Source organism: Lampris incognitus, chromosome 6 (genome assembly GCF_029633865.1).
Source record: "Lampris incognitus isolate fLamInc1 chromosome 6, fLamInc1.hap2, whole genome shotgun sequence".
Taxonomy (NCBI): Eukaryota; Metazoa; Chordata; class Actinopteri; order Lampriformes; family Lampridae; genus Lampris; species Lampris incognitus.
In genome coordinates, this window is record NC_079216.1 from 4,858,709 (window position 1) to 4,873,952 (window position 15,244).

Consider the following 15,244-nt stretch of genomic DNA (forward strand, 5'->3'; position numbering starts at 1 on the left):
TACGGGCCACCTTTGGCAAGTATGTGGCACATGCGGCATTGCTATGGCTTGGTTCTGGCCCAGATCTGGAAAATGGGAGCGGACCACCCAAGTGCCATCATTCGCTGCAGTATGTGGGCCGGATGAAAGAAAGATGAAGGTTGGGTGTGGGACGGGTCCGGGCCACAGCAGTTTTGCTGTCTGGGCGAGGACGTCTGATGTTCATGCAAGTGTCCACATTTATCCAACATTTAAGTGGCGTTGAGTGTTAACCGAATGGATTTGTGACCTTCTCCCAGAACACTAGCAGACTTTAAACCGTCCATAGCCTCGACGTTTAGGAAGGCCGGTTTCACTCCTCTTTCCACTGCAGCGTGTAGCGTTAAGCCTGACTTGATACTTGCAGATTATTTGGTGTCTCGTGTCAGATCATTTGTCTGGTGCAGTCCTGTTGGCACACCAAACTTTCTCAGGCGGAAAAACTCCACAGAGCATGCCCGAGTCAGCTGACTGAGGGTGTGTGTGTGTGTGTGTGTGTGTGTGTGTGTGTGTGTGTGTGTGTGTGTGTGTGTGTGTGCGTGTGTGTGTGTGTGTGTGTGTGTGTGTAATGCAGCGTGTGCACTGTACAGTACTTTTTGGGTACTCAAGCATGGAAAAGAGAAAGAGGAGGCGAAAAGAAAACTCAACACGTCTGCTGAAGACATCATCTCAGCTGACTGAACGGTCATGTTCCGGTCATGTTCAGATGGAGTTAGGAGAACCTTCCACAGGTTCTAGCCTGCTAGTTTGGGTTTCAGAATGAAGTTAACAAGTCAGTATATCATGAATGAGTAACTAGGAGAAACTTACAGTTTCATAGTACGTAATAGAATCAGTATAGGCCTAGTATTACTGGTAGTCTAGTAGGCCTGTTAGTAGTTGTAGCCTGTCTCTTGTGTTCACACACCCACAGTGTGTGTATATATACTATATATATATATATATATATATTAGAAATCTGATAGTATAATTTATTAGCTTAGTACAATTTCAAAGTATCATATAGGATGTATCTTGAAGCCTTCTCCTGGATCGCCACCTTGCCGTGGTGGAGAAGCGTGCGTGTACCAATGATCCAAAGAGTTACACCATCCGGAGCTGGGCTCCTGGTAGGGTCACCCAAGGCCGATAGGTCAAGGGTGAGGTTCCAGGTGAAGTATGACCCAAGAAAGACCTCAACAGCAGAACTGCTGGAAGATGTCTCCAGGTCACAACGGCAGAAGGCGGATGAAGGCTGCAACAGAAGGTGGTCCCCAATCGTCTTGGTTCTCCATGCCGTTGGACTCTGTCCACCCCCTGCCAAGGACTGTGTGGTGGCTGCAGGCGCATCAGCCACTCCACGTAAAAAGCTGTCGCATGCAGGCGTCCTCCTGCAAGGAGCCAACAGGGGTGGGCAGTCTTATCCACAAAGGGCCGGTGTGGGTGAAGGTCTTTGTTCCAACCAAGCAGTTCCACACCTGATCCCACTACTCCACCAGCAGAGGCTCTGCTGAGGAACTCGATTAGGAGACACCGGTGTGTAACTGCTTGGTTGCAACAAAGACCTTTCAGAGACCTTCTGGATAAGACTGCCCACCCCTGCCTGGAAGGAGGGACAGCCATACTCGACCCCAAGTGATGAAGATGATGATGAAGAGCTTTGGGCATATTTTATCTTTTCTTCTTCACAGTGGCTAGAATATTGTAGCGGATTAGGGGGGCAGTCTGGGAGACCGTCGCCACAGCCGGGACGCGAACCCGTACCTCCCGCTCCGCAAGCGTAACCAGGCGGCTAAAGGGTCCGACCCGTTAGTCAAGGGCCAACGTGTCTACTTATCCATGCACGTTACAGTATGAAGTTCTGTTTGGAAAAAAATAAAGTGTTACTTGACTTGGCTATTCTAGTGACACTTAATAATAGTAATGTTATTATTAAGTATAGTATTATTGTTGGTAATAGCAAGGCAAAATTATCTGTGTAGCATATTTCAACAAGAGAGCAATTCAGAGTGCTTTACATAAATAGACAAAAGTATTCTACTGCAAACGCGTGTGAGAGAGAGAGAGAGCGAGAGAGAGAGGGAGCGAGCGAGAGAGAGACAGACAGAGAGAGAGAGAGGGAGCGAGAGAGAGAGACAGACAGAGCGAGAGAGAGGGGGGGAGAGAGAGAGAGACAGAGAGAGGGAGGGAGCGAGACAGACAGAAAGACAGACAGAGCGAGAGAAAGAGAGAGAGAGAGAGACAGACAGACAGACAGAGCGAGCGAGCGAGCGAGAGAGAGAGACAGCGAGAGAGAGACAGAGACAGCGAGAGAGAGAGAGACAGAGAGAGAGGGAGAGAGAGAGAGACAGACAGAGAGAGAGAGAGAGAGGGAGGGAGAGAGCGGCGGGGAGGTCACATGCCAGACAGAAGTGAGTGCCGTCTCTCCGTGTAGTTGTGTTCCGCGTGTCGTCATTCCGAGCCTGCGCTCCTTGGACCTGCAGCTTGGACCTGCATCTTGGACCTGCAGCTTGGACCTGCGGCTTGGTCCTGCAGCTTGGACCCGGTCGGCCGTCAGGACTTGAATGAGCCGCGCCGGCGCGGTCGCCCCGCTCAGCCGTCCGGAGGAGCGCAGTCTGCGGCGGAGCCGCCATGCTGACCCGGGTCAAGTCGGCGGTGGCCAGCCTGATGGGCGGGATGATGACGGCGGACGCGGAGCACTTCGGCGGCGGCGGCGGCTCGGATCTGCCGCTGAGGTTCCCGTACGGCAGACCGGAGTTTCTGGGACTGTCGCCGGATGAGGTGGAGTGTTCGGCGGACCACGTCGCCAGACCGATCCTGATCCTGAAGGAGTCCAGCAGACTGCCCTGGGCCACCGGCTACGCGGAGTGAGTACGCCTCCATGTTGCCCCGCAGCATCAGCTGAAGGCAGCGGGTCTGCCGGGGACCGCCAGCTGACCCGTAGACCTGCACGTTGTGTACTCGGCTAGGACGAGGTAGAAAGGCATTATTAGCGCGTCCCATGTGCTTGCTATATGCGTTACCACACTGGCGGGTAACGAGCAGCAGCGTCATTGTAACAGGTAACAAGCAGCTTTGCACCTTCCAGGCTTCATCTGCAGAGAACGTGTCGGTCTAGAAACGATGCCGGCCACTTCAGAGGGGAAGTAACCCGGTCACCCAGCAAGTAACTCAGTAAAGACTACACGATATTGATCAGATGTGCTAGAATATTTTTCAGGAGTCGTCATTATAACACTTCAGACCTGTCGTTTTCATTTAAAGCTGAACAGTAATGGCGTGTTTTATGGGTTTGGGCAGTTTGTCCTTAAACAACAGAGGACAGGTTGGATTGTCCTCTTGCGGCCCCGAGTTGAGAGTCCAGTCCAGGGGTGGGCAGTCTTATCCAGACAGGGCCGGTGTGGGTGCAGGTCTTTGTTCCAACCAAGCAGCTACACACCTGATCCCACTAATCCGCCAGTAGAGTCTCTGCTGAGGAACTTGATCAGGAGACTCAGGCGTGTAACTGCTTGGTTGGAACAAAGACCTGCACCCACACCAGCCCTGTCTGGATAGGACTGCCCACCCCTGACTAGTCTGATCCCATGGAAAATCAACCTCGGGTGTGTTAATGACACAGTTACCAGGTCTGGGGTTTAGGCCTGTAGTTTGATGTAGCGCTGGGCAGTTACTCAGTGTTATTGTCTATTGGCTTTCAATCGTATCAGGATGAAATTCAGTTATTGTCATATTATAATACACAATGGTGTCGTCCAAATGAATGATAACAAGACTCTATGACCTACAATTTCTCACACTATTAGGTCTGAAACAGTTGATGGAGTATGTGAAAACTAGTTTTGGTTGGATATTATACGTTACAGTATTGAACAGGGGTGGTGCAGTGGTTAGCATGGTCGCCTCATAGCAAGAAGGCGCTGGGTTCGAGCCCCGGGGTAGTCCAACCTTGGGGGGTCGTCCCAGGTCATCCTCTGTGTGGCGTTTACATGTTCTCCCCGTGTCTGCATGGGTTTCCCCCGGGTGCTCCGGTTTCCTCCCATAGTCCAAAGACATGTAGGTCAGGTAAACTGGCCGAACTAAATTGCCCCTAGGTACGTAAGTACATACGTGTGTGTGTGTGTGTGTGTGTGTGTGTGTGTGTGTGTGTGTGTGTATGTTGGCCCTGTGTGATTGACTGGCGGCCTGTCCAGGGTGTCTCCCCGCCTGCTGCCCAATGACTGCTGGGATAGGCTCCCGCATCCCCACAACCCCGAGAGCAGGATAAGCGGTTCGGATAATGGATGGATGGAATATTTAACAGTTCAGTGTGATGAAGCTCAGTTGGATTCTTAAGCGTTATGTTTTTGCATATATAAGCAGATTTCCTAATACATAAATTCCCTGTGGTTATCGTGATATTTTACTTATCAGCTAACACTAACTTGACAAATCCAAGACTTTAAAAAAGTTACCCCTTGGCTTGCTGACAACACAAAGCAACGGTTTATGTCCAACATTTTGCTGGCCAGGGTATGAGAGGGATCTTGAGTAGTATTTGCTTTGCAGATATCCCTCTCGTGAGAAGTCGCCCTCTGTCAATAAGATAACTAATGTCAATATCACAGCCAGGTTTACAGAATCCATTTTGATGCTTAGTCAATAATAAGACAACCCGTGCTGCCGTTCAGATAGACATACACAGTATTTCATGTTGCAGCCAGAATTATGAAAAGGTAACTTATTACTCCGCTCCCATGAAAGTCTGTCTGTACTAAAAAAGGAAGCCGAATGTGGAAAAAAAATGCAGTCCCAAAGTGAAAGATTTGTACGGCTGCTAATGCCAACTAGCACATTTTTCAAGGAGCAGGAAATGAAGAATTTTCTGAATTTGCATATTGGTAAGTGCTGCCTTCATGATCCCCAGGCTCCAAGTGTAGGCTGGTTTTACATAAACTAATATGACTCTGTTTACTTTACATTGTACATACTTCATAACACTCCAGCCGAATGTAGAACCTCCAAGTTGACATGATAGAGTTTCTGTAGGGAAATTTACTGGTGCATATATGACTGTTGTCAATCCAGCCAGCGATCTATTTATTTCTACTCGGTCAGTCTCATATGGGGGTCAGAGAGATTGTCCCAGTTTAGATCACAAGTCTAAATCTTGGGGCACATTGTGTAGGCTTATCTGGCTTGATATGGCAGTTTAATTGAGGGCTTTGATTTCCAAAACTTGCATTTGGGAAAACTGGTTCTATTGCCCTGACCATTAGGGATTTTTTCTGACAGACTTTGGAGAGACTTTCTGCAAGCCGAATGGTGCAACCATTACTCCACATATTATTCCTGAGCATCCCTCACTTCTGACAGGCTGGTTTATTGTCCTGGGTAATGGACAACATTTTTCTTCTTCTTTGATTGAAGTGCCCAGAAACACTGCAAATGTAATGTCACATCAGCCACCAGGTAATGAACTCCGTCATTAACTCGCAAAAGAGCAGCCTGGTCTCACTGTCAAAATAGTTGCGTACAACATATCTGCAGGGCCCAAAATATGTTAATTGCCAACATATCGATGAGGACGTAGTTGAGGACATCCACTCACATCTACTTTAAACCCTGATTTACTCTGATTATTATACTCAAGCCCCTCCCAGATCCTTACCCTGACCTTATCCTCACCAAACCCAAAGTTAAACTTAAAACCATCTCTAATTTAATACCTAAACATAACCATTTATAACCTTATACCTAAACTGAACTATCGCTAATCTAATAGTACTAAAGCAATTGATCCGAGTGCATGTCCTTTGTGTCCTCTTTCATCAATATGATGAATTGAAGCTTATCTAGTGAGTTACAAGAGCAGGACCACACCTCAACCGCACCACTTCCAGCATTCCTCTTTCCTCACCTTCCTCTCTCATATTGTGCGCCAGAACTGAGATCATGCAACATCGCCTCAAGCACACAGACAATTGAGCTAGTACCACACGAGCACCATCATCCATCCACTCACCTTCTTGAGTATGGATTTCGGGTCGAGTCTCCCTAAAGTGGACATCACCAGCACTTTCAAAGTTCTCCCTATCCCACCTTGACTTCTGGCAATTCTATGGCATCCGCTGGCGAGGTGCATATTAATTTGCTGTTAGGCGCACTTTTGGTTTGAAGTAGCCCTTAACTCTTCGACACCCTGTCAGCGGCCCTCTTCTGGATCCTGTCTAACAACAATAAGATTTCATTCCTTGTTTATCGCTTGGACAAGTTCATCATCAGTTCCCCTCCCTCATCGCCACCTGCTTCCTGTCTGGTCACTGCATTCAGTTTTCTCTGACCTCGGGGTTCCACTGTCTGCAAAGAAAACAGAGGAACCATCCACATCCCTTGAGTTCTTTGGACTCACTCTTGATACATATCTGTTTCAGGCTTCACTCCCAACCAAAAGCTCAACTGAATTAGCCTTCTTCTCCAATTTCCTGCTTGCTCCATGTTGCACTAAACACCAACTTCTCTCCCTCCTAGGCCACCTCAACTTTGAGGTATGCATCATTCCCAAGGGTAAGCCTTTATCCCTCACTTGCTAGCTATCGCTTCTTCTGTCCCATCACTCTTGATTTCCCTCTGTGGCTCAACCTTCTTGCCAATTTGAACAGAATCACCTTCTATGATGACCAACTGAATCACCCACAATGATGCTGCTCTTTCTGCTGGTTTTGAAGGTTTTTACAATGGACAATGATTTGCAGCAGAATGTTCCCCGGAGCTCGCAAATGAATACCAGTTTGTTTCCTCTGCTCTCTTTGAAATATACCCCATAATAGCTGCAACTATTCTGTGGGGCCATTTATGTGCCACCTAATCTGGCACTCCATCACACACCAATATGTTCTCCATGCAGCTCATGTTCCCGGCCACTGCAACGTGATCACTGATTCTTTTTTTTTTTTCATTTCAGAAGTTCAGGAGCTCAGCACCTCATGCAGATACCCTCCAGACACTGGTTCTCCATATTCAGCCCTGACATTCAACTTGTAAATCCAGTCCTAATATCCCTGATCATCGACTCCCAGAACATTCCATCAAAGTTTATCTCAGCACTATCAGCTCCTTCTTCAAACTCAACCGGCAGTCTGGGCATGGCCTCCAGCCATCCTCAGATAACTTGACTTCTCAAAGGACTCCTACATCAAGAGCCAGCTAAAACTCCTCACCACCTTCCTTTCACTGCTGACTTGCTCTCAGTCCGCATCCACACCATCTGCTCCGGATACAGCACTCCTCACATTGCTCAAACTCTTGAAGCCATGTTCTTGCTTGGTTCTTTTTTTTTTGGTTTCCTCAGATGCTCCAAATTCACCGCCTCAACCATTCAGTTCGACCTCCGCCACCTCACTTGCATTTTAGACTCATCTTATTTCTCAGATGACACCATGGTATTCTACTTGAAGAGAACAAAAACCAATCAGTCTGGTCATCCTACACCTGTCTTTTACTTCAAAGTCCAAGCACCACTGAAATCGTTTGAGATCCTCGCAAACTGCTTGCTATTCCGGAAATCTCAGAGCACAACATTGACGGACCGTCTTTTCATCACTGAATAGATAACAAGTGGCTACTCAATTCTGGTTTCACCATCACTTCCACCACAATTCTCCTTGTCTGGCATTTCTCCTGTTCATTACTCCGAACACTCCTTCAGGATCAGAACTGCCATGTCAGCCTCCTGAAATGGCATCCCAGAACACCTCATACAACTCATGGGCCATTGGTCCTCCCAAACGTATCATTGCTACATCCATTCAGATCTCAAAGATCTCAGATCCGTTCAATCTTATCCTGAGTAACTGGAGGTTTTGGGTGTCCATCATTGCCCCGGTGCTACAGCGGATTCCCTATGAAGCTTCCCACAATGGTCAGTAGGCGGAAGAACTACGCACATCAATATTTTTTCTTTAACACGTCGTTTAAACTCATCTTGTTGATGGTGTGATCCTTGCTAGTGAATTGAAGCTTATCTAGCGAGTTTCAGGGGGCAGGACCATACCTCAAGCCCACCACTTCCGGTATTCCTATAAATACTGACCTAACCCTCCCCTCACCTTCCGCTCTCGTATTCTGCCCTCCCCCCCATCCTATTTCTCTGTCTCCCCCTCTTTCTTCTCCTTTGTAGGGTCCTGAATGGGTCTGTTGTTGCCTGGGTGCTATGGTGGATTTCCTACGAAGCCTCCCCACAATGCAGTCATCACACAGAAAAACTACAAGAACTAAACACATCAATAATTTTACTTTAATAAATCTTTTAAATACATCTTGTTGATGGTGTGGTGCTTGCTAGTGAAATGCAACTTATTTTGAGAACTGCTAATAAGTTGCATATGAGTGTTTTGTGTGTGAGACTGGGTTGCAAAAAAAGATAATTAGCCTGCTCAATTCTACTCCCTGTCTTGCCACCTTGCACACTATACAATATTTTGCACTTTTACACAGAGTTGTTATAAGAAGCATTTCTCTTGATACTTTGAACATTTATAGTTTGTGGTTGTGTGTGCTGCTCTTACTGTGTGTACTTTGTCTTTTGTATGATTGCAATGCTGGCTATGCAACAAACTTTCCATTCAGGGCAATAAATTGATTGATTGATTGATTGATTGATTGATTGATTGATTGATTGATTGGTAGGTCTATCTCAAATCAACCTCTGCTGTTGATACACTTAAGTCAGGGCACGGAGAACTTGTTAGTCCTTTTTGTAACCAAGGAGCACACATTAAAGTAGGAACATTGAACTAACATATCGTTGCCTTGCTGAATGTGGCTCATATCTCTGAAAGAGAACATTGCTTTAGGATTCTTTGGCTCTCATGTGCATTCCTAGCTGTGTGGGTGTATGTATAGAGTAACACAGAAAAGAAATTCAGTTGGGGTGTTTCTATATCCTATGTACATACTCGTGCTGATCAGCCATGACTAATTTTTAATCACAAGACTGAAAAGGCTCCCTAGGCGTGGGTATCCTATATTTGGAAACCCATCGCCTATTCGGGGATCTGCTGCTGGAACGTCAGAACAGAACTAACCTGTCTCCTGGTGGCCTAAACCCAGCTCGGGTTACCTGACAGTCCGACACTTTGCTGAAAACTTGTTCACAATTAGAAGAACAGACGTGGAAGGGTCACAAAGCGACGCTGGCATGTAGATCTACGAAGCGCCTGTGGTTTTATGCAGCGTGCAGCTTTGGAGGGCCTGCAGCCAGGACCTGCCACCACTGGGGACTTTTCAGCAGCCCTTATTGAAATGATGTGATCCGCACAGATCCACTTACATGGGTAAACGGGGTCATATTCCTCTGAATAGCCATCAGATAGTGGTTCAGATCCACACATACACACAGGTCACAGATGACCAGATGGGTTATTGGTCTTCCTTCATTACTGTTGGAATTATAAAGTCATCCCTATTGTATGGCTTCATTTGGTTCAGTTAACCATGCTACCGTTACACACCAGCGTTGGCTCATAAACACTTTGTGGATTTAGGCTGAGTTGTTAGATGACACAGGGCTCTAGTGATTTTATACATAAAAAAAGAAGCTTTTTCTAAGGAATCCAAAGAATTTAAAAGAATGCAATGCATGCTGGAAAATACAAAATAAAAACACAAATGTCAATAAAAAAATAGCAGTAGAAAATCTGCTTAGCAATGGCGTCTTCCAAACAGCAGACTTCCGCTGCCGCCCCTCGTGTGCTCTCATTAACCAACCTGGAGTCGGGTGCGCTGTGGTGGAATAGAATTTCAAAATAAAAGACTCGATCCAAAACGTAAGAAATGTTTTCTGCTCCAGGCAATCGCAAAATCCATAAACAACAACAATTAACACACACACACACACGACACCTCAGAATACTCAAATTTGAACAAGGTTCCTTCACAATAAACATGACTTGGAAGTTTTTTATCGGCAGCCATGACAAGGAAGGCTCAGTTTGTGTTGTTTTGTGAAGTAAAGGAGCCTCACAGCTTCTTTTCCTGCCCCACTTCCATCGAAGAAACACGGGTCCAGCCTTGACAGCAGCAAAGACCTGATTGCTGGACCAGGATCGATTGCAATTTCCATGTTCATCCACATCATTCAGGGGCGGCACGGTGGTGCAGCGGGTAGTGCGGTCGCCTCACAGCAAGAAGGTCCTGGGTTCGAGCCCCGGGGTAGTCCAACCTTGGGGGTCGTCCTCTTGGGGGGCTCCGGTTTCTCCCACAGTCCAAAGACATGTAGGTCAGGTGAATCAGCTGTACTAAAATTGTCCCTAGGTGTGAATGTGTGTGTGTGTGTGTGTGTGTGTGTGTGTGTGTGGGCCCTGTGATGGCCTGGCAGCCTGTCCAGGGTGTCTCCCCGCCTGCCACCCAGTGACTGCTGTGATAGGCTCCAGCATCCCCGCCACCCTGAGAGCAGGATAAGTGGTTTGGATAATGGATGGATGATAATGGATGGGTGGATGGATGGATGATAATGGATGGATGGGTGGATGGATGGATGATAATGGATGGGTGGATGGATGGATGATAATGGATGGGTGGATGGATCCACGTCATTCATTTCTAGAAGATTTCCGATAAATAGCACAAGGTAATTGTCAGGAAAGGGCTGCAGTAACAGCGGCATGATGGAGAAAGGACCCAAGTGTGTCCCATTAATACATATTGTTTGTTAATGGGCTACTGATTCACCCTTCAGCACTTAAGCACACGGAGGAGGGGAAACCATGGAGATGAGAATACTCTGTATTATTTATGATGCTGTCGCTGTAGGATTTATAGTGATGACTTCAGGGTATCTGAGAGTCCGTCCACAGTACTGTCCTCCCTTATTCTTTTCTTCCCCTGATATCTGTTATTAAACTATTTGAGTTTGATTGTAGGCTATAAAGCATGTTCCTTGTTCTCACTCTGAAAGCTACTTTATCGTGTTTAAAATTTAAATGTTTATGATATATTTCAGGCAAGGTCAGTGAAAAATGAAAAGGTAGGGAGAATATTTGCATCTTTCCCCCGTCGTCCCGTTTCCAGCGTCTCAGGTTTTATCAGCATCATTGCGGCGAAGGGCTGGACACAGCAGCAGGATGCCCACGGGCCGCCCGCGTCACATGATGGGTCACGTGTGTCCCGTGTTGACGTCTCTGCAGGGCAGCTCCCACACACAACCGTTTGAGTTCGCTTCACATTCCCAGGAGCAGAATTCCAGGATGTGATCGGAGTAATACATCCGTTGTTAGGCTGACACGAGTTGCCTTGATACCTCCTCTCTCTCCCTGTGGGAACGTTACTTGACACAAAAAAAAAAGAGATTCTAATTTTGATTCTAAACAATGAATAAAACACTTAAACTGGGGCATCCGGGGAGCTTAGCCATCTGTTCTGTTGCCTACCAACACGGGGATCACCGGTTTGAATCCCCGTCTTACCTCCGGCTGGGTCGGGCATCCCTACAGTCACAAATGGCCGTGTCTGCGGGTGGGAAGCCGGATGTGGGTACGTGTCCTGGTCGCTGCACTAACGCCTCCTCTGGTCAGTAAGGGCGCCTGTTCAGGGGGGAGGGGGAAGTGGGGGGAATAGCGTGATCCTCCCACGCAACTGGGGAGAAAAAGGGAGAAATCCAAAAAACAAACAAACAAGCACTGGACAAACAGACTGGACTATTGAAAACAGTGCGATGCCTGATTTAATGCATCTAACGTATTTGTTCTGTTGAATAATACTGATTCATATACAATGTAGTATGTAGTGATGTCACAGAGAATACAAAAGTGCTTTTTATAAGATTTATAAGTTGAAGTGCCATTCTGATTTTATAATTGCGTTGTGGAAATCGACGTGTTCCATTGTGTTATGACATGTTATAATGTGTTATGACATGTTTAATGAACTGTATGATTGTTGTAACAAAATGACCTTGTAGAAATCACTGTGAAATGAACTAGGCATTACCCCCCCCCCTTTTTTTTTCTCCCCAATTGTATCCGACCAATTACCCCAGTCTTCCGAGCCATCCCGGTCGCTGCTCCACCCCCTCTGCCGATCCGGGGAGGGCTGCAGACTACCACATGCCTCCTCCCATACATGTGGAGTCGCCAGCCGCTTCTTTTCACCTGACAGTGAGGAGTTTCACCAGGGGGACGTAGCACGTGGGAGGATCACGCTATTTCCCCAGTTCCCCCTCCCCCGAACAGTTATGTCCACTTTATATCCATATGATATCTATATTATATCCATGTTATATCCACATTATATCCACATTATATCCACATTATATCCATATTGTATCCACATGATAGTCACATTATATCCATATTGTATCCATATTATATCCACATTATATCCATATTGTATCCACATTATAGCCACATTATATCCACATTATATCCATATTATGTCCATATTATCCATATATCCATATTGTATCCACATTATGTCCATATTGTATCCACATTATATCCATATTGTATCCACATTATATCCATATGTTGCCCAGCTCTAATTGAGAATGTAGTAAGATACCACATCATGGCTTTTAGAGCCACATCATGGCTTTTGGAGCAATCCTTATCAAGGCTACAAACCATACAAACCAGGTTAAATGTGAGATGCGGTCCAGTACAGAAAGATAAACCTTCCGTGACCCTGGATGAGAAGGAGTGACTTGAGGAATGGGAGCTGACAGCCCGAGTCTCAGTTCATCCCTCAGGCTGTGGATGGCTTTTCCCATCAGATCAGAGAGACGAGAGCCTGGAACGCTGTGCTGTCATGTGTCTTGTTTTCCTCATATTATCCTCATGGGGTCGAACGAGTGTCCCTCACTCACAGAGTTTCAGTCTGACATCCGCACCCCAGCGTCTTCACTTTGTGGAATTTGTTCCTCTGCGTGGACTTCCAGGGATGTTAGTCCAGTGTCTGGTGCCTCCTTCACGTGGCGCTCAACATTTGGGTGGCCCTCTCATAAGACCCCATAGCAGACTTATGGTAGACCATGGTGGGAAATGACACATTAATGAACACCCATTTGTGCAAACAGAATAATTAGTCGTTTTCTATTTATATTTCTATGTGTGTGTTGTTTGTAGTAAACTCGTCAAGAGAAACAACGTTCATGTCTCTTCAAGGTGGGACCAGCCAATTTGCCGTCGATAGAAACGGGTGTGGGGTACCGAGGGCGGCTAACTCGTGTGGTGAGAGTGGAGCTGCAGTTTTTCGACCGCGTTGTGGAATATATGGGTACAAGGCTGTATTTATCTATTAGATTTTTTTTTCTATTGTACCCGGACAATTACCCCACCCTTCCAAGCCGTGCCGGTCTCTGCTCCACCCCCTCTGCTGATCCGGGGAGGGCTGCAGACTACCACATGCCTCCTCCCATACATGTGGAGTCGCCAGCCGCTTCTTTTCACCTGACAGTGAGGAGTTTCACCAGGGGGATGTAGCGCGTGGGAGGATCACGCTGTTCCCCGCAGTTCCCCCTCCCTGCTGAACAGGCGCCCCGACCGACCAGAGGAGGCGCTGGTGCAGCGACCAGAACACATACCCACATCCGGCTTCCAACCTGCAGACATGGCCAGTTGTGTCTGTAGGGACGCTCGACCCAGGCAGAGGTAACACGGGGATTCGAACCGGCGATCCCCATGTTGGTAGGCAACAGAATAGACCGCCACACCATCGGACAAACGTGTGTTCTCTTGTGCATGGCTGCAGCAGCATAAGTGCACCATCTGCCTGATATTGTGTAGTACATCATGTATGTATTATGTATTATGTTGTGTACATATAATACATAATGTGTGTCTCGTTCTGTCCCCTGAGCCACGTGCGTGGCTCTGGTACTGGTCTATACAACCCTGTTCACTACAGGGTGTTCAGAATGTATGGGGTGGCTTATTTCATGGTGTCCGTATCGTAGAGAACTGGTCTCATACTGTAGACGCATGCAACGCTTGTTGTGTTTCGTAGGTTCTCTCATTCCTTCACTGCCTGCACAGCCTGGTGCAGCTTGTGTGTCGTCGGTTTGTGTGTTGTGGCTCTGCTAAACTCTCCAGAAGAATCCACACACAACCTATAGGGGGCGTTAGCACAGAACTAGTAGCTGGCCTTTCCCAGACTCCTTTGGTGTATACACTAACACTGTTGATTCCCTCCCTCCCTCCCCCATGCAGGGTGATCAACGCAGGGAAGAGCTCTCTAAATGAGGACCAGGCGTGCTGTGAAGTGATGGCCGTCAAACCGAGACCGACAGGGAGCGCCACACCGAACCAGACCTCCGCAGCCCGCCGCAGGTCCTCGCTCCCCAATGGAGAGGGCCTCGGACTCAGGGACAACCTGGTGAGTCCCAACAGAGAGGGGTTTTTTTTTGTTTGTTTTTTTGGGACGTACAGGATGTGATGTCACAACTTCACAGCTGGTGCTGCTGCCTACACCGGTCTTAAAGAGACAGCTGGTGTCAGTATTTACAGGACACATTTAAAACAGTTTCTTTTAGGGGCGTCCGGGTGGTGTAGCGGTCTATTCTGTTGCCTACCAACACGGGGATCGCCGGTTTGAATCCCCATGTTGCCTTCCTACAGACACAATTGGTCATGGCTGTGGGTGGGAAGCCAGATGCGGGTATGTGTCCTGGTCGCTGCTCTAGCGCCTCCTCTGATCGGTCGGGGCGCCTGTTAAGGGGGGGGGTAGCGTGATCCTCCCACGCACTACATCCCACTGGTGAAACTCCTCACTGTCAGGTGAAAAGAAGCAGCTGGTGATTGGCATGTGGTAGTCTACAGGAGTGGGGTAATTGGTCGGATATAGTTGGGGAGAAATAGGGGGGGGGTTCTTTTAAACGGCAGGTAGGTTCAGCTCTTTTTCGGTGGACATGATAAAACTGCACCCACTGTCTCCTCACTGTCATGGTCGACTCACAGCAAGAGGGTCCTGGGTAAGAACCCCGGGGTAGTCCAACCTTGGGGGTCATCCCAGGTGGTCCTCTGTGTGGAGTTTGCATGTTCTCCCCATGTCTGTGTGGGTTTCCTCCCACAGTCCAAAGACATGTAGGTCAGGTGAATCGGCCGTATTACATTGTCCCTAGGTGTGAATGTGTGTGTGTGTGTGTGTGTGTGTGTGTGTGTGTGTGTGTGTGTGTGTGTGTGTGTGTGTGTGTGTGTGTATGTTTGTGTGTGTGTGTGTGTGTGTATGTCGGCCCTGTGATGGACTGGCAGCCTATCCAGGGTGTCTCTCTGCCTGC

General features: G+C 47.5%; 1 protein-coding gene across 1 annotated transcript in view; it reads left to right on the forward strand.

Moving 5' to 3' along the window:
• The first annotated feature begins 2,628 nt into the window (after positions 1-2,628).
• ppm1h (protein phosphatase, Mg2+/Mn2+ dependent, 1H) overlaps positions 2,629-15,244 on the forward strand; it is a 49,114-nt gene continuing 36,498 nt past the window's right edge. Inside the window, exons 1-2 of the mRNA XM_056282220.1 lie at positions 2,629-2,864; positions 14,178-14,343. Of these exons, the coding sequence (XP_056138195.1) occupies positions 2,629-2,864; positions 14,178-14,343 (402 nt within the window). The remainder of the gene's footprint in view (positions 2,865-14,177; positions 14,344-15,244) is intronic.